The 24378-nt window shown below is 45.7% G+C and overlaps 2 protein-coding genes across 2 annotated transcripts; one reads left to right on the top strand and one right to left on the bottom strand.

Annotated features, from left to right (window-relative positions):
• The first annotated feature begins 1940 nt into the window (after window positions 1-1940).
• On the top strand, window positions 1941-8483 carry LOC106565947 (uncharacterized). The gene is made up of 3 exons (XM_014133638.2): window positions 1941-2262; window positions 4066-5319; window positions 5629-8483. The coding sequence occupies exons 2-3, from the start codon at window positions 4243-4245 to the stop codon at window positions 5983-5985; spliced, it is 1434 nt and encodes a 477-aa protein (XP_013989113.1). The 5' UTR covers window positions 1941-2262; window positions 4066-4242; the 3' UTR covers window positions 5986-8483.
• Window positions 8454-24378, bottom strand: LOC106565804 (bone morphogenetic protein 7). Its single transcript, XM_014133359.2, has 7 exons — window positions 23820-24378; window positions 11502-11691; window positions 10311-10465; window positions 9946-10152; window positions 9683-9759; window positions 9370-9480; window positions 8454-9122 (listed from the first exon to the last, which is right to left on the bottom strand). The coding sequence occupies exons 1-7, from the start codon at window positions 24217-24219 to the stop codon at window positions 8973-8975; spliced, it is 1290 nt and encodes a 429-aa protein (XP_013988834.1). The 5' UTR covers window positions 24220-24378; the 3' UTR covers window positions 8454-8972.

The raw sequence follows: 24378 nt of genomic DNA, 5'->3' as shown, positions 1-24378 counted from the left end.
GCTCAATTGATGTGCACAAAATGCAATGCGACAGGATACAAGATCTTCTTGCCGTTAATGGAATAGTATTGATGTTATTGAACAAATCAAAATCTTTTTTTTAGGCTTGCCTTTTTGAAAGAGCACACATTGTTCTTCAGAGGAACAGTTGATTTCAGCAGCTTTATGTATAATTCAGTTCATGGCAAAGATGACATTTTTCATCACAAAAATAGCATTAGAAGCCAACACCTCCAAAATAACCTATTGTGTTTAGCTAGACTGCAAACAATTTCTTCTAGAAATGTATACCTTTATTTTTAAGAAATCTTTAGAGAAGTAAAAGCTTAAAATTATACTTAACTGCTTAATTGCAGGGCAGTTTTGATAGCGTACTATACTTATACCGCATTGTATCAGTAGGTATTTTAGATGTAAGGGTAGTACCGTCCCATAAAATGTATGTGTTGCCTGGGATAATACTGATTGCCTGCAAATACAGAAATAATGATCACTCAGTACTACAACATTGTGTGAATATCAAAGTAATTGACCCCATCTAGTGGTCAAAGGATGTGTTTCCTTTTCATTGCAACCTGAGCTGTTGTAAATAGATATTATTCTGCATTTAAATAGCTAATATGAAATGTTTTATTTGCTTGATTTGAATAGGCCTTATATAGGCCTTTAATTAGCCTTGAATTATATGGTATATAAGTGGTAATATCAATGGGGTTTTATTGTATAGGATGTTTTCCTGTGAGGTGGCATTCTTTCAAATGAAAGCACACAGACATGCTGCCACCCAGAGAGAGACATATAGAAAGAGATGGAGAGAGGGGAAGGACATATATGAATAGCTATCTGTCTTTGTGGAAACCTTAACAATAACAAGTCTTGGCATCCATGCATGGGTGCGGATGTAAGCTACTGACTGCAGATGCGTGTATACTCTAATGGGTGTTTGGAGGACGTGGGAGTGAGAAAATGATACGTTGATTTGTATCAACAGTGATCTTCCTAAATGTCAGAGAAGTGTTGCTTGAGGTAGTGACTCCTCCAGCTTTAACTCTTGACATGTCCTGTACTGTCTGAGAGAGTGTGTGTGGGCAGAGGAAGAATGATGTGACTCAAAATGAGAAGCTCTTTTCACCTCTCTCTAATGTGTGTGTGTGGGCTTCATCATGACTGGGGTTTCACCCTGCAGAGCATGGGGCATCTGGAGCTACCTGTAAATCAGATTGCTTTCCTATAGATGGGAGATGCTTGAATCAAGGGCCATGATCACTTTTTATTCTGTAGAATGAGAGTAGGGCTGAATAGAAATACAAAGAGAGGGGGAAAAGAAGAATAGTAAAAGAGGGAACATATCTTTTGTGTCCTGAGTTAAAAAAATGTGTTTGTTCTGAATGTATATAGGTCTAAATACTGATCCTTTTAACTGCTGAATAGAAAGCAATTAAGGCTGATAATTTTCTAACTTTACTGACATTCACACTGTCTGGCATTTGGCTCAGTGGCTCGGATATGTATCCTACATATGCAGCAGTGAGAAAACTAAGAGAAGACTGTAAGACTGTATTAATGACCACAGTAATAGAGAAGTGGGTTTCGAGGATTCACTGTCATTTTCAACTGTCATTTTCAACAACTGAGAATTGCAATAAATGTGAAGCCAACGGAAGTATTTTCAGAATGGGATTTCATTTTCAGAATGTGTCTTCCTATATATTCCCAAGAAGGTTCTGCATTCCAACTGGTGGAACAGGCATGAAAGCTAAAGATGTGTAATGCCCAGAACATTCTAAGCTATAGTTTCCCGCCCTCACCACAACTGGGCAGAGTTCCAAGCCCATCAGGCAGCCATACGCCTACTATCAGCTGACGAGTATCACAGCGGTCTCATGTCTAATTATACACCCAGAGAGAGGGAGGGAGAGAGAGGGAAGGAGAGAGGGATGGGGGGAGAGAGAGAGATGGAGAGAGTCAGAAACCAGAGAGAAGGGTTGTGAAAGGGAAAGAAGAAGGGAGGGAGAGGGACAAGACTGAGCTAGAAACGGAGAAAGAGACAGAGCAACAGAGAGGAAGTGAGGGAAGGAGGGAAGGAGAGGGCTGAGCAAATCTGGTAGATATGTCGAGAGGGCTGGAGATAGTGGGGGTGTAAAAGAGAGTGGGAGGAAAAAGAGAGAGTGCATCTGTCTGATAGACATAGTGAGGCTGTCTGGATGTTCCCATTCACTCTGCAGCATGCTGTACTAAAGACACACCTTAACCAGAAGAGAGGTAAGGCGGCAAGTGTTCAGATGTATCTTGTGAATGTGATAATATGTGTGTAACTGTGTGGGAGGAAGGTATTCATCTCCCTTGTAGTCATTAGATATGCATGGTATTCCTTTATGTTACGGTTGAGGTGTTACATTTACACCAAGTGGTAAAAACTCAATAGCAATAATATTGCATCAGTGATAAAGTGCATCTAACCCATCTAGAGCATTAGGCTTCACATCAGTCAGAACTTACGCAACGCGATATGACCAGTTCTGTTTGGGGTGTAATTTGTAACTTGGAAATGTGTTGCTTGAGAAAAAGAGCTCTGCACATAATGATAACAATACCAAAAGAAAAGTATGTTTCAGGACTTTCATAGCAATTACTGTTCCACTAAAAGTAACACAATTGTGTACATACAACACACCTACAGACACTCTATGAAGATTGCATTTGCATAGTCGTAGTATGACATGCACAGCAAGGTGAGGTCAATTGATACCCTTAATAGGTTATACTACCAGTCTGCTGCTCTGAGTTTTTGCCCAATGATTGGCCTCTGTCAGTACAGCCCTCTGTGTTAGGAATGTCTCTCCATTTGAGGGTGTATTCTGTCCCAATCTTATGAGGTCATCTAGTCTGTACACACAATGGAAGGTGTGATCCAAGCTATGCCTCATACTTGCGAGACATGTCTGTTAGTCAGAGTGAAAGAGCATCATTCAGCAATCAAGGGAGCTGGTGCCTGCTCTGCGGTGGTGTGATGACACCATTCAGGCCTTGGCTTTAGCTTTGCATAAGATTGCACCGTAAAGTCTTGCTCTGTTTTCTTCTGTCACTTCTCTTCAGGCTTTCGGTCAAATCATTTAAATAAAGAGCATGTAGATTTGAATAGGTCAACTACTGGCAAGTGTGTGCATTGTGAAATATCTTTATGGTATGAGCTGTACATAGGAAATGCAAGGTTAAGCTACATTTCTATATAAGGTCATTATTTTTATACAATATTGAGAAGTATAACAGTTTTATCTGCATGTATTTTGCTCAGATTCACATGAATGCATTATGCATTTTGTTGCTGTGCTGCATAGTAGGTCAGCTACAGCGAAATGAATAACTCCTGTTGTTGGTAAAATCAATGACATCCCATGTGTGTTGATCATTGGGTAAGAATGCGATATATTATTCAGACAAAGTAGATTCATTAAGTTTTCATGAAAATGATATTTGTGATTAGTGTTGGAAAGCACAACACAGCACCCCTGTGCAACACCTCCCCTCATGTACACCGTTCCCACAGTATGCACACTACTATACTGTGTTACCATAGTAACTTCTTCCTAAGTACATCCGGTTAAAGTTTAGTGTTCTAGTGAGCCAGACTTCAGCTGTCAATCACACTCTCAATGTAGCAGTCTGTGGTTTGAAAGGCTCTAATTTGGAGGCGATGGAGAAATTAGTGATGAGATTTCAAGGGCATAGTCACCATCTGTAACTCCATAGGGGTCTAAGAGAGACAGGGAGAACTGGCAGAGAAAGGCTCTGTCTATCACTTATGTAGCAAATTTTAAAGAGAGAGGGAGAGTAGAGAGAAAAAGAGGGATATGAGAGAGAGAGGGCGTTGTGACAGTACGTAATGAAATATAGTTTATGAAATGCTTCATCAAAAGTCACATGACTATAAGCTGAACAGCCTGTAATACAAGGCTATGAAATGTATACAATTATCTTGGTGTACCTTCCTCTTGGGCTTTTGACATAAGGATGAGGGTTAAATTATAATTTATGTCAAACAAACACCTTTCTGTCTTTTTTCAGATTGGATCATTGAGACTGAGACCACCTTTGACCTCTCTGTCAGTGATGATTCACCAGAGAGTAACGGGATCCCTTAGGGTGCCTCTTTCACATGAGGCCTATGTGACTTAACCTCTCCACAACAACCTGTAGGCCAGGGAACTGAAGTGTCAGTATATGTGACGGCTGTGTGAACCAATGAGCACCACACTAACCCCAGAGACCGGCCTAGGCAGAGAGAGTCTCCCGCCCAAGAAGAGGGACCCCAGACCAGGCCTCTCAGAGCAGCCTCCTGCTGTCACGTTCAAGGTCCCCTTCCCCTACAAGAGCCATAATGAAGTCAAGCCCTACAATGCATCTTACTCAGACCTGCTCCCTCCTACACCTGCATCTGTGCCCCCACTATACCAGCCCTGGACCCAGTCCCCCACCACAGCCTCCACCACCAGAGTCAACCCCTATCTCCCCTCTCCTGTCAACGACAGCTATGGCTGGGCTGAGTGGAAGGAGCACTATTACAGACGTTGGGCTGCAGTGCCTTCAGGGTGGGAAGTTCCCTACATTCTCCATCACCCCTCAGAATACCCACGCCACCCCTCTATCTGCAGACACATGGCCTTGCCTACAGAGGAGCCCAGTGGGGTGGAAGCAGGGTACAGATGGCACCTCAATAAAAAAGTGAGGGAGAAGTTAAGTCCACACACCACACAGCAAAGCAGACAGAGCGGCCCATATATGAGAAGAAGAAAACAGGGGGGCCAGCGACGACCCAGCTCAGGGACAGGTTCTGCCCCACTGAACACAGCTCTATCTCCTACCACCAACAGGAACCTACACCACCACCCTGAACTGGTATACACAAACCTCTCCACAGCCCCCAAGTACCATGCTTCAGGGCAAAGTCCTTTGGAGTTTGAGGCACAATCTCCCATAAGACCGTCACTTATTGATCAATCAACAGAGAAATATTGGACCATGGGAGTAACAGAAAAAGTATGTGTGCCTCCACATCTCTCCTCCCATCACTCTTCCTACCCTTCCGCCTCTTCTGACCAGCTGCCCTGGTTGCTCCCTCACTTTGCGGCAGGCTCTTTAATCGAGCTCAAAGACGGGCGGCTGAGGAGGGTTGAGGATTTGCAGACAGAAGACTTCCTAATCGGCGCGGAGGCTTGTCCAGAGCTGCGTCTGAGCTGCTGCACTGTGCAGCACATCTCCCCCTCCACAGCCCCCTCCCTCTCCCGCCTCCTCATCCTCCTACACGAGGAACACTCTCAGGTGAGCTGGGCCTGAGCCTACTACATCATTACATCACATGAGCTCATGTCAGTGTGTTTGTCATTGTATGTTTGTCTACTGACATTTCCATAATTTATAACATGGAATTCAATATACAAGATATCATAAATATTTGCAAATAGTATAATTCTTGATGAGTCTAACCCTAAAGAAAGTGAAATACATTCCTGCAGTATCCCTCATTATGATACTACATCAATGCCAATCCCCAATTTCAGAACACTAACACCACTTTAGTAGACAAACAGAGGTTCTGCATTGTGACTGTAACAGTATTTTTTCCCACAGGAATTCCTGGATGTGTATGTGGAGTACCCGTTCTTTGTACGCGGGCGTGGCTGGTCCTCCTGCTGTCCCCAGAGAACAGTCCGTCTTTGTGGCCTCCGCTGCCACCAACTTAGTGTGGGTGACGTCTGCCTGGCTCTCATACCCACATCACCCTCTGTTCCCCCACCCACCCAACCCCAGGGTCCTGGTACCCCAGCTAGAGGGCCTAAGCCCCTGCAAACATCCTGCCCCCAGGCTCCCCTTCCCCCTGCTCCAGATAGGCCAAAAGCAGGGCAGAGAGGGGGGTTGGAACCAGCGCGGAAGAGGCGTTGGTCAGCCCCTGAGCTGCGTGGCCCAGGCACCAACTGCCCGTACTGATAAACACCACTACCATATGGAAAGGGAGCCAGCAAAGCCTAACTTTGGTTTTATTATCTTTATCTCAACCTCACACTCTTCCATCCCTGTCTTTGTGGCAGTCTTTGGCTCGTTTCTGCTTGTCTGTTTTATATAAAGGTGAATTATGATCAAGGAGGAAAGAAATATAGATTTGACTCCTAACGACAGTGCCCTAAGCAGTGCCCTCAGCGACTCCTAAGACAGACTCATAAGCAGAGTACAATTGCAGTTATTGGTCTAAAAGCCATGGATTATCAGGGATGTGAGAGAGAATATATCAGGCACAATATATTACCTTGACCCAACTCTAGAATTGCAATTTTAAAGGTGTCACACAATATTATTAAAACTTGAAAACATAAACACTCCTAATTTTATCAATGAGATCATTCAGGGGAAATACATGTCATTCTATGCTACCTCTATATTAGCAACTTTAATTGACAGAACTGATTTCTGTATGTAGAACAGTGAATGTTGAAGTAGGCCCCAGTGAGTGTGAATGGCTCTCTGTGTGCTGTACTGTATAGCTGACAGTTGTTGGCATTACATTATGCACTAGATCCCCTTCATTGGTGTCCGGTCTGTTCTTTTACCTCAACTTTTGCTACGGTTTGACAATCCTTTATGTTCTGAAATTCTAATTGAAATATTTCTGTTGATTAAGAATAAAACATGTTAAAGGGCTCTATTCAATCCGTATGGCGGAAATTCAGCGTTACAGCGTGATAAACATTTATAATGGAATGTTCTGCGGAAGCAGAGACTGTATTCACGGTAAATGCTGCATAGTGAGCTACAAACGTATTAGGACAGCGACATAATTTTTGTTGTTTTGGCTCTGTATTCTAGCACTTTGGATTTGAAATGACTAGGAGGTTAAAGTGCAGACTGTGCACTTTATTTTGAGGGTATTTTCATTCATATCTGGTGAACCATTAAGAAATTACAGTGCTTTTTGTACATAGTCCCCCATTTTAGGGGACCAAAATTATTGGCCAAATTCACTTATACAGTATGTGTATTAAAGTAGTAAAAAGTTAAGTATTTGGTCCCATATTCATAGAACACAATGACTACATCAAGCTTGTTACTCTACAAATTTGTTGAATGCATTTCCTGTTTGTTTTGATTGTGTTTAAGATTAGTTTGTGACCAATAGAAATGAATGGTAAATAATGTATTGTGTCATTTTGGAGTAACTTTTATTGTAAATAAGAATATAGTATTTTCTAAACACTTCTAAATTAATGTGGATGCTACCATGATTACGGATAATCCTGAATGAATCATGAATAATGATGAGTGAGAAAGTAACAGACGCACAAATATCATACCCTCCCAAAAAAAACAAAATGCTAACCTGCCGTTATTGTAATTGTGAGAGGTTAGCATGTCTTCGGGGTATGACATTTCTAGCACGCAATCTGTAACGCTTCGGCTATACAGACTGAATAGAGCCCTAAAGTAGGCTACATTTACTATATTTTACCTCACCAGCTGATGTTTACAATATTTATATACATATGCTTATAGAGCGAGCCTATTATAGATTATACATAAACCATCAACGTTTTCAGTTACCATGTTTTGGTTGTCAGTGTGTGAGAAAATGCTTTTCTGGCCAAGTGATATAAATGTATTGCATCTGCTATGTCTATGAGAGTTTCTGTGCAATTTGTTGCTGTAATCTCACATTTAGTTTTTACAGAAAATATGGCCTCGATCGCCCACCTGCAGGTCTGGAAGGACATCAAAAGGAAGCTGGAACAGAATGATAGCTCAGAGTTCTCTCGGTCTCATGTGGGCAAAACCAATGGCATCTCTGGGACCACATGCCTTTCTTGTGCTGTGTAGAGCTTGGTGATATATGTCTGTGCCACCTCCTCCAGGAAACTCAACCCAAAAGGGCATACTCTATCAATCCCACACAGTCTCGTATTAACCGTCAGCTCTGCCATCTCTCATAGTAGCAGCCTCTGAATCTGCACACAGACAGCCAGATGTCTTACACCTGACCTCTGCTCCGCAAAATACATCATCATCTACATGCTGTTCAAAGGAAAAACAGACAGCCATTTTGTTCTCATCGAAATCAAAGTAAACCCAGCTGTTTGTGGAAAAAATGAATGATGCTGTAAAAAAGAAACGTGTCAAAGTAAACCCATTTCAGAGACTGTCTAATGCAATCAGATGCAGCAGTTTTATCCAGCAATTGTTTTACACAGATGCGCTGTGTGCACACAGCAGAACTGTCCAAACAGGATTTATCTTGTTCAAAGGCACATCTTAAAATGTCTACTCATGGATAAACAAGCAATTGCTAACTTTTTAATTCTGCTCCGTTTTGGAGCATCTTTAGCATTTCATTTGAGTCTCGTGCCTCTGTCCAGGGGGCTATCTTTTTGTATTCATCAATACTTTCCTTTCTTTGTTAACTTAAGTAAAATGAGATTATAAATAAATGGATGACAGTGCGGTGTCTGTGATGTTTCATTCCTCCATGGTACTGACTGGGAATTCTATTGCGGTCTCTAGACGAGTAGCCTTGTCACTATCTTTAATGCACCATGTAGTGGAGACAATCCAGATGCCAAAGATCTTCTTCGTAGTTGGGCTAGGGCAGTATGCCTCTACTGCTAGGGCAGTATGCCTCTACTGCTAGGGCAGTATGCCTCTACTGCTAGGGCAGTATGCCTCTACTGCTAGGGCAGTATGCCTCTACTGCTAGGGCAGTATGCCTCTACTGCTAGGGCAGTATGTCTCTACTGCTAAGGCAGTATTGCTAGTACTTGTCAGTTTGCAGCCAATAATAAAGGCAGTTGGTCTTCCTGCCAGTCCTGAAGCAGCAGGTCCTTATAGATCAGGAAATTAATGAGTTTTGCTGCATAATCCCCATTTCCTCCTCTTCCTCATCTTCCTCCACTAGCCCCAGTGTATCCTGAGAAGGGGAAGTCTGATGGCGGTCAGTGACAGCCGCAGTCTCTGACCACCATGTTACGGTACTTCTTCAGAATGACATTGGAGCTGTCGTCAAAGTAGAGGACTGAGATGCCGTGGAGCTGGGTGGGGGCACAGCAGGGTTTGGGCACTGTCTCTGGGTTTATGAAGTGGACCTGGGGGGGGGGGTAGAATAGAGCACTGTTATTAGAAATATTCAAGTGTGGGGTAAAATGTGCATTGATACTTTAGCAGTTTTCTTTACAGGATGCAGGACGTCAAAGAGTGCTTTGATAAAGAAATTGAAAAATGAAAATAATTTACAATTTAAAGTAAAGACTCTACAGTGAAACCCTGATAAAATGCCATATTCAACCCCCTCAGAAATGTATATAATAATATGTAAGCTATAAATATTCTTACCAGAGTCTGCACAATGGCATGATTGGTGGCATTCATGTAGGAGTTGAGGGGAAAAGCGCATTCGCCCTGGCAGTAGTACGCTGCATAGCCCTCTGGTGCAATGATCCAGTCCTGAGGGGACAATTGAAAAAATGAATTTCATAACAACATCCAACAAATGGGAGATGGAGATAATGTCATATTGAATCTATTCAAGTCATACTCCTATCTAAGTGGGTGAATAGAGAAAGAAGAGGGGGTGCTCAGATCATTACAGTACAGAACAGAGATATCAGGACCTGGTGTGATAGAAGGAGTCGTCATATTACTGTACCTGCCATCCCAGATCTCTGAAGCTGACATACAGCTCATGCTTCTTACAGCCCTGTTTCGGGTCTGTGCTGAGGGTCTCTGAAGACAAAGGGGGAAATTAACAGCATACAGATTAATCAACACAATCCACTGTGATCACTGCCACTTAAACACTGTAAAATAGAGGTGTTCCTAGTTAAATATTATTCATAGCCTGAATATGAAGTTTACAAGTTTATAAAATGTTGACTGACTCATTAAACTCCAAGTGGGGAATTTGTGTACCTGCTGCAGCCTCAGCAACCTTCAGTGCGTCCTGAGCATTCTTGGGGTTTTTAGAGCGGTTGGGGTTGCGCCCCTTGTGACCGTGGGCAGAGCGGACGCTGCGGAGGCGAACCTCAGTTCCCTTAAAGAAGGCCACCATAAAGGGCTGCTTGTCCTGTAGCCCACTGCCACACACCAGCCCTACTAGCCTGGGGTTCACACTCTGGCCTGTAGAGGGAGACAGAAATACATGCACATGTCAGTCCAGTGTATATGTTGATATTTTTAAATTCAATGTTATGTGGTGGGTGTACCAGCCCTAGAGATCTATCTCTGTTGGACCAGCGGCCATTCAGTACTCCTATAACTTTATGACAGTGACTCACCGTCCATGCTCTCTAGGCCCAGCTGCAGGTTCAGGTTCTGGTTCTGGTCCAGGTTCACCACCCACTGGTTACTGGTGGCTGTGATGTCAAACACCAGCCAGCCTTCCTCTATAGCCCACACCACACGCGTGTCCAGCAGGAACAGGTCCTCCTCACTGAGGGGCACATTGACTACTAACATTAGATACACAGCACATAAAGTCTCAGTTAGATACACAACAAAGAGTTACAGACCTAGGAAGTGTGTTCTTCTAAATTCTAACATCAGTTGCCTCAAGTCTGGATAAACGTATAGCCTTGCCACTTCACATTGCATTTCAAACCATTCTCCTCAGTGGCAGTTTGGGATGCTGCTATGTAGTGCAGTATGTAAAAGTAAAGTAGGTATATAAAAGTTGATCTAGATAGCTGATACATATTCCAATAAATAGTAGAGACTGAAGAGATTAGCCACCCAGAGAGAACCCAGGATCCAGTAAATCCAAAACAAGATGGGCTAGGACATGCAGTGTCGATCTAACCCCACCGATAGCCATTATTAAAAGAGGTATCTTTATCACAGATGAAAATTCCCAGACTGATTGAAGCAGATATCACAGCTCTGGGGCAGATCTCACAGACAATGGATTTGTTTACAGATTGAGTTTCAGGCCCCCAGGCCCACAACACAGACTGTTTCTTTCTCTTGCCGCCTTGTTGTCTGTATGGAAGGCATGTGTGTCTCTAAATGACAATGGTGTTGTTCTTAGCACCGACATAGCCTCACTGTCACCTCTGTGGGACAGGCCATGCCTACACATGACTGGGCTCTGATGTCACCTAGCAGGACAAGCTGTGTGTGTGTGTGTGTGTGTGTGTGTGTGTGTGTGTGTGTGTGTGTGTGTGTGTGTGTGTGTGTGTGTGTGTGTGTGTGTGTGTGTGTGTGTGTGTGTGTTTCCTAGGTGGACAAATCAAACTGCTGTTCACTACAATCAAAACGCGTAGTGTGGCCAAGAAGAGAGGGGTTGGTGGAGGGAGGGGAGGGTTGCCAGGTATTACAGAAGGGGGATTAAGTGAATGATGGTGGCGTGGGGAGTGAGGGTGATGTTTGAAGGGGTGTTCTATATGGTCAAGGTGGGTCTCTGCAGTTTTAGGGAGTAGTATACTGTTTTATAAGGCCACACACACAAAGATTAATGGAAGAGGTGTCACCTGTCAGGGGGCTTCTGTAGCACCTGGTACACGCTCACATGGAAGGTCTCATTCTCATAGTGTTCTCCGATGTAGTCCTTGTAGATTCTGAACTCTGCAGCGGAGACAGCTTCTCCCTCTGGGATATGGGACAAGTCAAAGAGGAATTCCCTGTTGTGCCGAGAAGACAGGACGTTCTGATCCAGCTCAACTGTTGAGAGGGGATAGTGGGAGAAAAGAGGTTACTCACTACCCATACCAACTGATCCCTGATCAGCTTTTTCCAACAGCTAACCTCACCCATTAACAGCTGCACAACTAACATAATGAACACTGACCCTGGAGGGTTAAAGGCACATCCCTTTTCTCCCCATAACCCCTGGTCTGTTGAAACAGTGGGGGGTGCATGTGTACCAACACACAGTGCTGTGAATACACTTAGATCAGCAGCCAGGTGGTGGTTTAATTCTGCCAAAAATGTTGCTGAATCAAAGTCTTCTGATCCACATTGCTCTGCACACATCTCAGAAGCACTGTGTCAAAAATAGCAGACTCCTGCTTCCATGAGAGAGCTGATTGATCTGAACATCAGTCTGCATAAAGCGCCAATGGGGGGCTCCATGTTTAAATAGCACACGTGCTGACCACAAGAAAAGCCCTGTTAAAGCAATGCCAGAAAAACCACAGCAGCCAATCCAATGTCCATACATACACCCTGCAGAAACACTATGATCCTAATGTCATAATCCTCAAAATGTTATCCATAATCCACCATAGGAGAATACATTTAACCACTATACATGAAGTACTATATTCTGGAGGGGAATGATAATAGAGTATTTATGTGAATGGTCTTTCTGAGAGTAGGCTAGGCCTGATATCAGTCCCCTAACTGAGATCCACGGTGTCCCACCCTGCCCTGAAACAGCTGAGCCACTCTCAGAGTTTCCACAATAATGGTGGTGGGGCAGAGCCAAAGATTTCCTGGAGGTTTCCAGCGCTGTGTTTTTACAGCGTTACCCAATGTGTTTGTCCTTGGAAAGCTTAGTGGAGGTCTCCGGAGCAATGGGGGACTTCCCACACTGGAGGTGTGCAGAGTGGAGCGATGATTACCCATCTTAAACACATCCTGCCCACTAGCAGCCCCCATGACATCATACGTCTGTCTCACTGGTGCCTTGGTATTGTTTCAGTACCGAATAACACACACACACACACACACACAACTTAATGCAGCACACATGCACCCAACACATTAAAGCCCAGAAAACAACTTTTAACCACACACACACACCGTAAAGAGCATTCTGAACCATGCTAGTCATTTATTAAACGATGGAAAGAAACCATGGCGTTTTTATGAAGGCAATAATTGCTCGTAAGGTCTTGGTGTGTTTACGTTAGGGACCATTAGCTCCAGAGATCAGCCCTCAGATATGCAAACTTCTCTCTGTGAAGCATTTCAACACTTTTCTTAGCTCATGACACAGGGTTCAACGTGCAGCGCTGGCGTGGCACAATCAATAGCCTGTTTGTTTATAATGAATCATTTTCAGCTGCCAATCAAAATATATTGGTGAAGTTTATGAATATTCTACATCAGAGGCAAAACTAAAACCTAGAAAATCTACTTGGTATAAAATAAAGTAAGCTGGAACACAATGAAAATGCCTAATGAAAAAAACACTTTCTTAATCAGATGTCTAAAATAACCCATTTCACAGCACCTATCCGGTGGTGTATGTGACAATAAAACATTTTATTCTTTAACCTCTCCAACTACCCTGTCTTAGGTTCCATTAAAAAAATGTTGATATGGAAGTATGACAACATTCAGTGGCTTATGTTCAGATTATTTTATTTACCAAAACAGGCCTTGTTTAACAAACCTTACACCTTGCTAAGCATTTCAATTGAAACAACGTCTTAGAAAAAAAGGAAACCATCTTTAAAGAAGGGATTAAAAAATGATTAGAGGAATTATACAATTTTGAGTATCGAGAACAAATACCCTGCATGCTTTCCTCCCCAAATCAGATTACTATGACAGTCAGCTTTCAATTTAGCCTGTTGGGTTCACAAACCTGTTACAAGGCAAACTTTGACCATACAGCACCATCTTCTTAATTTCATTTCACATGGAGCAATGTGAAAGATAACTGATAAACCTGTCTCTTATTCCCATATGTGGCAAGTGTGTTCTCATGGAAGCAAGAACATCCCAAAGACATCTGTGTCTGCCTATGCCCACAAGAGGCACTAGCAGTGCAGGAATGCAGGTCAACCTAGTCCAACCAGGAACCATGCTGTCAGGTTATAGTCAGATTGCTTCAGCAGTGTAAAGTCAGACCTGAGCTCTCCACTCCACAGTATGGCTATAGCTCCATTATAACGACACAGATGTGCAGGCAAGCTACAGATGTGTGCGGTCAAACTGCAGCTGTATAGTCAGATGTGTTGCATAGTCATGGACATTAAATTAATACATATTGATAGTGGGCAGACTGGATGGTGGTTGGGGATTCTAACAGTACTGACTCTATGTGGGGAAATGGTATATATTCACACAAAACAAATGAGTAAAAAAGGATACCCTACAGCAGTTTCATTTCAATATATTAATTCACTTAGGGGAAAGAAGAAAAAATATGTCTACCATTCCACAAGAACAAGGCATGAGAAGCCAAAGCTTTTTCCACCATTAATTAGTTTAGGAAATGAAGGAAGCAAGACTAATAAAACTGAACTGATTCCATCATTTCCGAGATGCGTCAACATTGGCCACCTAAATACCTGCACATTGAAAGAGGGGGTAGAAAAGTTATATTTTCCTCACTGAAAGCTACGGTCTATCAAGGGGAAATGCCTTAATCCAGTTTGGCTTTAAGCTATCACTCCAGGGACTAGAGGTCGACCGATTATGATTTTTCAACGCCGATACCGATACCGATTATTGGAGGGCCAAAAACCCCTGATACCGATTAATCGGCCGATTTTTTTGTGTATTTATTTATTTGTAATAATGACAATTACAACAATACTGAATGAACACTTTTAGTTTAACTTAATATAATACATCAATAAAATCAATTTAGCCTCAAATAAATAATCAAACATGTTCAATTTGGTTTAAATAATGCAAAAACAAAGTGTTGGAGAAGAAAGTAAAAATGCAATATGTGCCATGTAAAAAAGCTAACGTTTAAGTTCCTTGCTCAGAACATGAGAACATATGAAAGCTGGTGGTTCCTTTTAACATGAGTCTTCAATATTCCCAGGTAAGAAGTTTTAGGTTGTAGTTATTATAGGACTATTTCTCTCTATACCAATTGTATTTCATATACCTTTGACTATTGGATGTTCTTATAGGCACTTTAGTATTGCCAGTGTAACAGTATAGCTTCTGTCCCTCTCCTCGCCCCTACCTGGGCTCGAACCAGGAACACATCGACAACAGCTACCCTCGAAGCATCGTTACCCATCGCTCCACAAAAGCCGCGGCCCTTGCAGAGCAAGGGGAACAACTACTTCAAGGTCTCAGAGCGAGTGACGTCACCGATTGAAACGCTATTAGCTAACTAGCTCCGGAGTTGATAGGCTTGAAGTCATAAACAGCTCAATGCTTGAAGCACAGCGAAGAGCTGCTGGCAAACGCACTAATGTGCTGTTTGAATGAATGCTTACGAGCGTGCTGCTGCCTACCACCGCTCAGTCAGACTGCTCTATCAAATATCAAATCATATACTTAATTATAACATAATAACAGACAGAAATACGAGCCTCAGGTCATTAATATGGTCAAATCCGGAAACTATCATTTTGAAAACAAAACATTTATTCTTTCAGTGAAATACGGAACCGTTCCGTATTTTATCTAATGGGTGGAATCTATAAGTCTAAATATTCCTGTTACATTGCACAACATTCAATGTTATGTCATAATTACGTAAAATCCTGGCAAATTAGTTCGCAACGAGCCAGGCGGCCCAAACTATTGCATATACCCTGAATCTGCGTGCAATGAATGCAAGAGAAGTGACACAATTTCCCTAGTTTAATATTGCCTGCTAACCTGGATTCTTTTAACTAAATATGCAGGTTTAAAAATATATACTTGTGTATCGATTTTAAGAAAGGCTTTGATGTTTATGGTTAGGTATACATTGGTGCAACGACAGTGCTTTTTTCGCGAATGCGCTTGTTAAATCACCCATTTGGCGAAGTAGGCTATGATTCAATGATAAATTAACAGGCACCGCATCGATTATATGCAACGCAGGACAAGCTAGATAAACTAGTAATATCATCAACCATGTGTAGTTAACTAGTGATTATGTTAAGATTGATTGTTTTTTATAAAATACGTTTAATGCTAGCTAGCACCATACCTTGGCTCCTTGCTGCACTTGCATAACAGGTAGTCAGCCTGCCACGCAGTCTCTGTCACGACTTCCACCAAAGGTGGCTCCTCTCCCTGTTCGGCGGTGCTCGGCAGTCGTCGTCGCCGGCCTACCGATCCCATTTTCCTTTTCGTTTGTGTCTGTCTGTTTTTTCACACCTGTGTTCAGTTTAGTTGATTTGGGTGGGTTTATATACACCCCGTTGCAGGCTAGGCTTTGTGCGGGATTATTTGTTATGTATTTGCATATAAGGGGTGCGTACCTGCACCACGGGGTTTCGTTTATATTTTCGGTAAATGTTTACCGTGTGCTTGCGTGACTTTGTTTGTGGAGTCGAGGTTTCTCCTCCGTGTGCGTAATTTATTCCCTGTGGGTGGTGACTACGTTTGTGCGTGTTTTCCCATTTGTTTGTATTGTGCCTTCGGGACCGCCTGATTAAACGTGTGCCACTGGAACTTCTCTGCTCTCCTGCTTCTGATTCCTACACCCCCCCCCCTCCTACTAGGAGGCATTGTTACAGAATCCTGCACCACGACAATGGAGTCTGCAGGAGCTGACGTGCTCTCCACGTCCATGGAGGAGCGCGTACAACACCACACCACCGTTCTCCACCATCTCAGGACCGCCATGGATCAGGTGATGGCAACGATGGAGAGATGGGAGAGGGGTGGCCTGCCTACCCCTGCACCCACCACGTTCCAACCTACACCACCACCTTCGCCGGCGTCATCCGGGCCCAGCGGTATTCGGCTCGCGCTCCCGAGGGAGTACGATGGGACGGCTGCCGGGTGCAAGGGTTTCCTGCTCCAGCTGGAGCTGTACCTGGCAACCGTTCACCCGGCTCCTTCGGGAGGTGAGAGCGTGAATGCCCTCGTCTCCTGCCTGTCAGGCAAAGCTCTGGAGTGGGCCAACGCGGTCTGGGAGGGACCAGACTCGGCGAGGGACAATTACCCAGAGTATCTGTACCATCTATAGCAGGAGATGAGGAGCGCCCAAGACTTCGCGCTGGAGTTCAGGACCTTGGCCGCTGGCTCGGGGTGGAACGACAGGGCCCTGATTGACCACTATAGGTGCAGCCTACATGAGGACGTCCCCAGGGAGCTAGCTTGGAGAGACGCTACCCTCACCCTGGACCAGCTAGTGGACATGTTGGATAACTTGCTGGCTACACGCGGGCGTCCGGATCGGGTCCGGTTGGTTCCACCCCCCAGCACCTCCGCTCCAACCCCCATGGAGTTAGGAGGTGCTGCAGCGAGGGCGACCGGAGGAGGATCCTCCTCCTGGACCGGATGTGGTCATAGAGGGCACACTGCCGACCGGTGCTGGAGGGGCTGTGGACCGTGGTTTTGCGCATAGGTTAGGGATTCCCCAGTTTCAGATGGACAAACCCTTTCAGGTGCACTCCCTAGATAGTCGACCATTAGGGTCAGGGGTGGTCAGGGAGTCCACGGCTCCACTGGACATGGTTACGCAGGGGGATCATGAGGAGAGAATTCGTTTTTTCCTCATTGATTCTCCTGCGTTTCCGGTGGTGCTGGGGATTCCCTGGTTGGCCTTTCACAACCCCACTATTTTGTGGCAACAGAGGGCTCTAAAGGGGTGGTCAGAGGAATGCTCAGGTAGGTGTGTGGGAGTTTCTATCGGTGCAACGATGGTGGAGAGTCCAGACCAAGTCTCCACCGTGCGAATTCCCCCCGAATATGCTGATTTGGCTATCGCCTTCTGTAAAAAGAGGGCGACCCAATTACCACCCCATCGACAAGGGGATTGTGCGATAAACCTCCAGGTAAACGCAGCACCTCCCAAGAGTCACGTGTATCCCCGTCACAGGAGGAGATGGTGGCTATGGAAACATATGTCTCTGAATCTCTGAGGCAGGGGTACATTCGGCCCTCCATGTCACCCGCCTCCTCGAGTTTCTTTTTTGTGAAGAAGAAGGGGGGAGATTTGCATCCGTGCATTGACTATAGAGGTCTAAATTCGATTACGGTGGGGTACAGTTACCCGCTACCTCTCATCGCTACGGCGACGGAGTCATTTCACGGAGCACGCGTCTTCACAAAATTGGATCTCAGGAGCACGTATAACTTGGTGCGTATCCGGGCGGGAGATGAGTGGAAGACAGCATTTAGTACCACGTCCGGCCATTATGAGTACCTCGTCATGCCGTATGGGTTGAAGAATGCTCCAGCCGTCTTCCAATCCTTTGTAGACGAGATTCTCAGGGACCTGCACGGGCAGGGTGTGGTGACTTATATCGATGATATTCTGATATATTCCGCTACACGCGCCGCGCATGTATCTCTGGTGCGCAGAGTACTTGGGCGACTGTTGGAGCATGACTTATACGTCAAGGCTGAGAAATGCGTGTTCTTCAAACAGTCCGTCACCTTCCTGGGGTATCGCATTTCCACATCAGGGGTGGAAATGGAGTGTGACCGTATTTCGGCCGTGTGTAATTGGCCGACTCCCACCACGGTAAAGGAGGTGCAGCGGTTTTTAGGGTTTGCCAATTACTACCGGAGGTTTATCCGGGGTTTTGGGCAGGTGGCAGCTCCCATTACCTCACTGCTGAAGGGAGGGCCGGTGCATCTGCGGTGGTTGGCTGAGGCGGATAGAGCTTTTGGTCGCTTGAAGTCTCTGTTTACCGAGGCTCCCGTATTGGCTCATCTGGATCCCTCTTTGGCATTCATAGTGGAGGTGGACGCGTCCGAGGCTGGGGTAGGAGCCGTGCTCTCACAGCGCTCGGGCACGCCACTGAAGCTCCGCCCCTGCACTTTCCTTTCGAGGAAGCTCAGCCCGGTGGAGCGAAACTATGACGTGGGGGACCGGGAGTTGCTAGCTGTCGTAAAAGCTCTGAAAGTGTGAAGACATTGGCTCGAGGGGGCTCAACACCCTTTCCTCATCTGGACTGACCACCGTAATCTGGAGTACATCCGGGCGGCGAGGAGGCTGAACCCTCACCAGGCAAGCTGGGCCATGTTTTTCACCAGATTTAGATTTACGATCTCGTATAGACCAGGTTCCCAGAACACTAAGACAGACGCACTGTCCGTTTGAATGATACAGAGGAACGGTCCATCGATCCCACCCCCATACTTCCGGTCTCTTATCTGGTGGCGCCGGTGGTGTGGGAGGTGGATGCGGACATCGAGCGGGCATCTCGATCGGAGCCTTCTCCGCCTCAGTGTCCTGCGGGACGGAGGTATGTCCCGCTTGGTGTCCGCGATAGATTGATTCGGTGGGCGCATACGTTACCCTCCAGGTATCGATAGGACGGTGTGAAGCCTTAGGGGAAAGTACTGGTGGCCCACTTTAGCCAAGGACGTGAGGGTTTACGTCTCCTCCTGTTCGGTGTGCGCTCAGTGCAAGGCTCCTAGACACCTGCCCAAAGGGAGGTTACAACCCCTCCCCGTTCCACAGCGGCCTTGGTTACACCTATCGGTAGACTTCCTGACCGATCTCCCTCCATCCCAGGGGAACACCACGATCCTGGTCGTTGTGGATCGGTTTTCTAAGTCCTGTCGTCTCCTCCCTTTGCCCGGTCTCCCTACGGCCCTACAGACTGCGGAGGCCCTATTTACACACGTCTTCCGGCACTACGGGGTGCCTGAGGACATAGTTTCTGATCGGGGTCCCCAGTTCACGTCCCGGGTGTGGAAGGCGTTCATGGAGCGTCTGGGGGTCTCGGTCAGCCTGACCTCTGGTTTTCACCCCGAGAGTAATGGGCAGGTGGAGAGAGTAAACCAGGAGGTGGGTAGGTTTCTGCGGTCGTATTGCCATGACCGGCCAGGGGAGTGGGCGAGGTATGTTCCATGGGCAGAGATGGCCCAGAACTCGCTCCGCCACTCCTCTACGAACATTTCGCCCTTTCAGTGCGTGTTGGGGTATCAGCCGGTCCTGGTACCATGGCATCAGAGCCAGACCGAGGCTCCTGTGGTGGAGGATTGGGTACAGCGCTCGAGGGAGACCTGGGAGACTGTCCAGGGGCACCTAAAACGGGCCGAAGGCCGGCAGAAAACGAGCGCTGACCGCCACCGCAGTGAGGCCCCAGTGTTCATGCCAGGGGATCGGGTCTGGCTCTCGACCCGAAACCTGCCCCTCGGCCTGCCCTGCCGGAAGCTGGGTCCGTGGTTTGTGGGGAAATTTAAAGTCCTGAGGAGAATTAACGAGGTGTGTTATAGGTTACAGCTCCCCCCTTATTATCGTATTAACCCCTCGTTTCATGTGTCTCTCCTCAGGCCGGTGGTAGCTGTTCCGCTTCAAGAAGCTGAGGTGCAGGAGGTCCCTCCGCACCCCCTGGACATCGAGGGGGCCCCGGCGTACACAGTACGATCCATGCTGGATTCCAGGTGTCAGGTGGGGGGCCAGCAGTACCTCGTGGATTGGGAGGGGTACGGTCCGGAGGATAGATGCTGGGTGCCGGTGGGGGACGTCTTGGACCATCTCTGCTGAGTGAGTTTCACCACCTCCATCCGGATCGCCCTGCAACTCGTCCTCCGGGTCGGCCTCAAGGCCGGCGTAGGCGCGCTGCGGGAGCCGCGTGTCAGGGGGGGGTACTGTCACGACTTCCACCGAAGGTGGCTCCTCTCCCTGTTCGGGCAGTGCTCGGCGGTCGTCGTTGCCGGCCTACTAGCTGCCACCGATCCCATTTTCCTTTTCGTTTGTGTCTGTCTGTTTTTTCACACCTGTGTTCAGTTTAGTTGATTTGGGTGGGTTTATATACACCCCGCTGCAGGCTACGCTTTGCGCGGGATTATTTGTTGTGTATTTGCATGTAAGGGGTGCGTGCCTGCACCACGGGGTTTCGTTTATATTTTCGGTAAATGTTTACTGTGTGCTTGCGTGACTTTGTTTGTGGAGTCGAGGTTTCTCCTCCATGTGCGTAATTTATTCCCTGTGGGTGGCGACTACGTTTGTGCGTGTTTTCCCATTTGTTTGTATTGTGCCTTCGGGACCGCCTGATTAAACGTTGTGTGCCACTGGAACTTCTCTGCTCTCCTGCTCCTGATTCCTACACACCCCCCTCCTACTAGGAGGCATTGTTACAGTCTCCTCGTGGAGTGCCATGTAATCGGCCATGATTGGTGTCCAAAAATGCTGATTACCGATTGTTATGAAAACCTGAAATCGGCCCTAATTAATCGGCCATTCTGATGAATCGGTCGACCTCTACCAGGGACCACCGGGACTGGCTCTTTACAAAATGGTGGAACCCACAGCTGGAAACAGAATGCAGATCAAATGGAGAGAGGGGCCATGGGTTCATGAGAGGAACGGGGACCCTGCATCCTTCTCATTCTTTCTCTTTTCTCTGCACTTTATATGCACTTACTTCTTCCCCTTTCCTCTATCCCGGTCACTCAACCCTGCCTCACATACATGCTCACACAGACACATGAATGGGAATAGAAGGTGAAAAGTGCCAAATCTATTCCTGATGATAAATTGAGAACCTTACACACACACAATAGGCCATGAAGCCCAACCTGTATCCCTCCTGTAAGCCTTGAGGCAGGACAACGAAGGGGAAAGGGTTGACTTTGGATGAAAAATCCCAGCCGGATGGGAGCCACAGGCACCACACTGTCTGCTGTTTCACCATAGTGATATTAGACCCGCGGTGAGATCTCCAAAGGAAACAAAAGCAGGATTTGGGTTTTATAAACGCAATAATGTCCAAGGAAGCCCCCCCTACTCCTCCCACCCTACTCCCCTTGATTTACACACACACACACACACACACACACACACACACACACACACACACACACACACACACACACACACACACACACACACACACACACACACACACACACACACACACACACACACACACACACACAGCCAGCTTAGATGCAACACCTGTGACCAAAAACACTAAGGTAACCTGCCTAAATGACTACCCAAAACACTAAGGTAACCTGCCTAAATGACTACCAACCCGTAGCACTCACACCCCCATTCTCATTGACGGGGCTGTAGTGGAGCAGGTTGAGAGCTTCAAGTTCCCTGGTGTCCACATCACCAACAAACTATCATGGTCCAAACACACCAAGACAGTTGTGAAGAGGGCACGACAAAGCCTATTCCCCCGCAGGAGACTGAAAAGATTTGGTATCCTCAAAAGGTTCTACAGCTACACCTTCGAGAGCATCCTGACTGGTTGCATCACTGCCTGGTATGGCAACTGCTCAGCCTCCGACCGCAAGGCACTTCAGAGGGTAGTGCGTACGGCTCAGTACATCACTGGGGCCAAGCTTCCTGCCATCCAGGACCTCTATACCAGGCGGTGTCAGAGGAAGGCCCTAAAAATTGTCACTGGCTCCAGCCACCCTTGTCATAGACTGTTCTCTCTGCTACCGCATGGCAAGCGGTACCGGAGCGCCAAGTCTAGGTCCAAAAGGCTTCTTAACAGCTTCTACACCCAAGCCATAAGACTCCTGAACAGCTAATCAAAGGGTTACCGAGACCCCTCTTTTACGCTGCTGCTACTCTCTGTTTATTATCTATGCATAGTCACTTTAACTCTACCTACATGTACATATTACCTCAATTACCTCAACTAACCATTGCCTCTGTACCGGTACCCCCTGTATACAGCCTCGCTATTGTTATTTTACTGCTGCTGTTTAATTATTTATTCCTTTTATTTTCTATTTTTTACTTTACACTTATTTTTCTTAAAACTTCTTAAAGCATTGTTGGTTAAGGGCTTGTAAATAAGCATTTCACTGTAAGGTCTATTCGGTGCATGTGACAAATATAATTTGATTTTAGTCTTTATCTCCCTGTTGATTTGTCCTGCCTTCCCCAGGGTACTGAAATACCTGTCCAAATCATGCTAAACAAAGCCTTGCTAAAGCCGGTCTCCCAGAACACTGAAGGGATTCAGGGGAAATCAGATACAGCCATGTTGTCATAACATTTACAACTCAGAATGCAGAACAGTGTTATCTAAAGAGAACGTTACCATAAGCCTCCACGTTTAGAAGCTGCACACAAATGGAACATCACTCACACACAAACACTTAGCTCATGCACTCAGTTCAACAGTAGAGTTATTTCTGCAAAGTGCTTACAAACAACAAAACAGCAGTGAAGAAAGCTTTCACCCTTTAATACTTACGCCAACAGGGAAACTGGGAGTAAGCCTGCTTTCTACAGTCAACTCCTGTGATTTAAGTCAAGGTTAAGCCAGAGAGACTGACTCCTAACTGGAGTATCTACTGGATCCTCAGCAGTGCTCTGTCTGACCAGCACAACACAACCACCCTTTACCTTGCCTGACCTCTGCTCTCCTGGTCAGTATTCCTACAGACCAGACAGGTCCAAAGAGAAACCATGGTAGGAAGTTTTGTTAAAAAACTGGAAAACTATGTTTTTACACTCAAAAAAAAAAAGTACCACCTAGAACCTAAAACAGTTATTTGGCTGTCCCATAGTAGTTTGGTTACAGGTAGAACCTTTTGGGTTCCATGTAAAACCCTTTCCACAGAGAGTTCTACGTGGAACCCAAAAGTGTTATCCTATGGGGATGGCCAGAAAACCCTTTTTTCTACGAGTGTATGCGCAATTGAGACACTGAATGAGTCAAAGTAAGCATAATGAGTGTATTAGCATTGCAGTGCAGTGTCAGATAAATCAGAGTAAACCTAAACAAGCAGCTGTTTAATTATTGTGTTTAGGTCATGTTCATGTGAGATGTGTTGAGTAAAAAACTATTTAGAAGGTATTGTAAGATAAAGGCGCTTCTGTGTCAAGACTGGGTCATCGGTTGCGCAAAGGTGAAATAAACTTTTTTTTGCTTTTAAAAATAAAGTGAACAATCGTGAAATATATGTTTTATATCATATAGGCTAAACAATAACTTATCAATGAATATCCATCGAAATGAATGGATACGTCTCTGGATATGGTGATAAGGAGGACATACCAAGATTGACAAAGCTCATCACCATATCCGCGTCATTGAGGAAAATACTGTTTTGCTGGGTCACCATCTGGGGCCGCTGGGTCGATAAAACGGGCTTATAATATGAAAAACCTGCTGGCTGTTGTCCGTCCGTGGAAATAGCGTTGTACAAATCCAGCATGAACATCGGGGCAGCGTTTTGTTTGGTGTAGATGTGCGGCCGGGGCCGGTGGGGCAGCCCCAGGATGGAGAGGATTTCCCGCTGCATCTCCCGGCGCTCCTGGCTCCTCAGACGGCGCTGGATGAAGCTGGAGTGAACCTCGTTATCAAGAGTGATGTTAGAAAAAGTTGTCTCAGCCAAAATACAATAACCCCACGCAAGAAGCATCGCCGAAGCTCGTCGACGCAATAAAGTCACCATTTTCAAATGAATGCGTGTAATTAATTGATTGATACCAAGATAGAGATATGCTAACTAAAATTACTGTCCCAAGTCCTCATGCATTGGAGAGCAAGCTTCGACCCTGATAGTCTACTTTAGAAGCTGAATCAAACATCAGCCAAGCATCATCAGCTTTGG

This window comes from Salmo salar, chromosome ssa12 (genome assembly GCF_905237065.1).
Source record: "Salmo salar chromosome ssa12, Ssal_v3.1, whole genome shotgun sequence".
NCBI classification, from domain to species: Eukaryota; Metazoa; Chordata; class Actinopteri; order Salmoniformes; family Salmonidae; genus Salmo; species Salmo salar.
This window is presented reverse-complemented; position numbering and strand designations above follow the sequence as displayed.

What these genes read in the sequence shown, in the direction of transcription:
- LOC106565947 (XM_014133638.2), top strand. Translation starts at nt 4,243, where the DNA reads ATGAGCACCACACTAACCCCAGAGACCGGCCTAGGCAGAGAGAGTCTC. An exon ending in TACACGAGGAACACTCTCAG is followed by an intron (nt 5,320 to 5,628) that starts GTGAGCTGGGCC and finishes TTTTTCCCACAG; the next exon opens with GAATTCCTGGATGTGTATGT.
- LOC106565804 (XM_014133359.2), bottom strand. Translation starts at nt 24,219, where the DNA reads ATGGTGACTTTATTGCGTCGACGAGCTTCGGCGATGCTTCTTGCGTGG. An exon ending in GGTTGCTGAGGCTGCAGCAG is followed by an intron (nt 9,760 to 9,945) that starts GTACACAAATTC and finishes CTTTGTCTTCAG; the next exon opens with AGACCCTCAGCACAGACCCG. An exon ending in ATGCCATTGTGCAGACTCTG is followed by an intron (nt 9,123 to 9,369) that starts GTAAGAATATTT and finishes CCCCCCCCCCAG; the next exon opens with GTCCACTTCATAAACCCAGA.